Source organism: Bison bison, unplaced genomic scaffold (assembly GCF_000754665.1).
Source record: "Bison bison bison isolate TAMUID 2011002044 unplaced genomic scaffold, Bison_UMD1.0 scf7180017864213, whole genome shotgun sequence".
Lineage (NCBI taxonomy): Eukaryota > Metazoa > Chordata > Mammalia > Artiodactyla > Bovidae > Bison > Bison bison.
Genome location: NW_011494785.1, coordinates 9,384,988 through 9,388,112, shown reverse-complemented (window position 1 = coordinate 9,388,112; position 3,125 = coordinate 9,384,988). Strand labels below are relative to the sequence as shown.

Below are 3,125 nucleotides of genomic sequence, written 5' to 3'. Positions count from 1 at the left end.
CCCACTGGAAACTACCCAGTGTTTGTTGAACTGACTTTCGTTACTTCTTCCTAATTACAGTAGCAATTGGTGTGTGTAATTGTCATATCAGCTGGGACTTGCCTACCACTTGGAGGCTTTTAGAGGGCTGGAGCCCCACGCCCACCATTTGTGGGTATCCTGGGCTTCCCCTGCTCCCTGCCAGAAACTATAATTCTCTTCATGGAGTGCTGCTTCCTACGACATCAGCCTAGATAAGAAGCCCTGTTTCTCTAGCTTCCATTAAGAAAAAAACTAACACTTCCTGTATTTGGAAACTTTTAAGATCTGAGAGGCTTTGGAGAGGGCGTCATGGCAAAACTTGCAGCTCCCCATCCCTCTGACTCCACCCCTTCCTCGTCTTCCTGGAGCAAGAAATCATTTCTCGCTCCTCATGCGGAAGAGTTCTGCGACATTCAGCTCCTCTGGTATCTCATTGTCTGTGTCAAGCACCCATTTGAGTATTTTTTTCCCAAACAAATATCATTCTCTTTCCATGAGGAATTGAGAGGTAAAATTCTCTCACATATTTTAAAAAAGAACTTAGAATATTGGAGTTGTATCACAAATAAATGTATGCATATGAATACACCAATAAAAGTGTAAAAATCACCCATCGTATTATAAACTGCTAATATTTGGTATCTTTTGTTCCAGTCTTTAATATATTTCATAACTGGGCTCATTCTGTATATACACTTTTTTGTAACTAGATTAAAAATTTTTTGATATTACATCAAGGGAAATTTCCAATGTTGCCAAAATGAATTTTGAAACCTAATTTTCATGGTTTTATATTTTCATATGAGCCGAATCAATTTACTTAAAGTTTCCCTGAGGTGGAACAGTTAGGTTTCCGGATTTTTATTGTTCTCAATTAAGCCATAGTAAATGTTTTGGCGCATAAATCTTGATCTACCTTTTAAATTATTACAGTATGACAGATAACTGAATGAGAAGTTATTGAGTCAAATGATAAGAATATATTAAGCCTCAAGAGGCCTCCATTGTTTCTGGAAAATTTCTTGACACAGGAAAGTAGCATGCTCAGACATGATCTTTACAGATCATGCTCTTTACAGATCATTACTCGTGCTGCAGAATCTAGGGAGAAGACAAGCAGAAGCTGACTTAACTATGGCAAATGGAGTTCAGGAGGGTGTGGCTAGAGAGATGGGGAGGCAGTTTAGGGATATTTCTAAAAATAGTCAAAAGGATTTGCTAACTGCTTATGGGAAAAGGGAAACAGTTGAAGAACCAAAGAAAACCACCTAGCTTTCCAACTTGACAGAGTACAATACTGCCAGGGAGTCTATTGATGTTTCTAATACAGAAAAAGACTATATAACAAGGTGTGTAGATATGTAGAAGAGGATAATTTGGCTTGCAGCTTTTTTTGTTTGAATAATATACTCATTTCTAATGGCTTTCAGTGGATTCTAACAGACATTTGGGATGATGTTTATTAGTGGGGGGAAAAATCTGTAATTTTTCTTGTCCAAAATATGCAGCTAGCTTTATAATTCTTATAAAAGAAGAGCATTGGGGTGGCAACCTGGTTAGAAGAAGTCTTGTCTTAAAGCTGCATTTTTTTTAAAGTAAACACCTGTTTTTGTTTTTGCTTTAATTTAGATTGCATGCAGATTTAGTTATGTAAATGGAGATTGGAGAATACTAAAGATTAGGTGGGGAAACAATGGAAACAGTGTCAGACTTTATTTTTTTGGGCTCCAAAATCACTGCAGATGGTGACTGTAGCCATGAAATTAAAAGACGCTTACTCCTTGGAAGGAAAGTTATGACCAACCTAGATAGACTATTCAAAAGCAGAGACATTACTTTACCAACAAAGGTTCGTCTAGTCAAGGCTATGGTTTTTCACGTGGTCATGTATGGATGTGAGAGTTGGACTGTGAAGAAAGCTGAGCGCCAAAGAATTGATGCTTTTGAACTGTGGTGTTGGATAAGACTCTTGAGAGTCCCTTGGACTGCAAGGAGATCCAACCAGTCCATCCTAAAGGAGATCAGCCCTGGGATTTCTTTGGAAGGAATGATGCTAAAGCTGAAACTCCAGTACTTTGGCCACCACATGTGAAGAGTTGACTCATTGGAAAAGACTGATGCTGGGAGGGATTGGGGGCAGGAGGAGAAGGGGATGGCAGAGGATGAGATGGCTGGATGGCATCACTGACTCGATGGACGTGAGTCTGAGTGAACTCCGGGAGTTGGTGATGGACAGGGAGGCCTGGCGTGCTGTGATTCATGGGGTCGCAAAGAGTCGGACACGACTGAGCGACTGATCTGATCTGATCTGAAAGATTCCAAGTCAGCCCTGGATAGCTACTGCTGGCATCCATTCCTTCTCATTCTAGTGATATAACTCCAGTTTTCCTTGGAAGAATCACCCCTCTTCCACTCTCCCTTCCTGTGGTTTTAGCGCACCTGGCCCTACTCCGTCATGCCAAGGGTGGGCAGCCAATCAGTGTCAATGGTGTTAAAGTCAAGGAGTTTCCAGGAGAACTGATGAAAAACTCTTTCCACAAGGATTTCTTTTTTCAAAAAATGAAATTTACTTGGAGGATAATTAGTTTACAATATTGCGATGGTTTTTGCCATACACCAACATGAATCATGTATCCCCCCATCCTGAACCCCCCTCCCAACTCCCTCCCCACCCCATCCCTCTGGGTTCTCCCCAAACACAGACTTTGAGCACCCTGCTTCATGCATTGAACTTGCACTGGTCATCTATTTTACGGATGGTAATACACATGTTTCAACGCTATGCTCTCAAATCTTCCCACCCTTGCCTTCTCCCACAGAGTCCAAGAGTCTATTCTTTACATCTGTGTCTCTCTTGTTGCCTTGCATAAAGGATCATCGTTACTGTCTTTCTAAATTCCATGGATGAATGGATAAGAAAGCTATGGTACATATACACAATGGAGTATTACTCAGCCATTAAGAAGAATACATTTGAATCAGTTCTAATGAGGTGGATGAAACTGGAGCCTATTATACAGAGTGAAGTAAGCCAGAAGGAAAAACACCAATACAGTATACTAACGCATATATATGGAATTTAGAAAGATGGTAACGATAACCCT

General features: G+C 40.5%; 1 protein-coding gene across 1 annotated transcript in view; it reads left to right on the top strand.

Moving 5' to 3' along the window:
- The first annotated feature begins 330 nt into the window (after positions 1-330).
- Positions 331-3,125, top strand: part of EML5 (echinoderm microtubule associated protein like 5) — a 170,184-nt gene continuing 167,389 nt past the window's right edge. The window contains exon 1 of the mRNA XM_010845237.1: positions 331-529. Within this exon, the coding sequence (XP_010843539.1) occupies positions 331-529 (199 nt within the window). The remainder of the gene's footprint in view (positions 530-3,125) is intronic.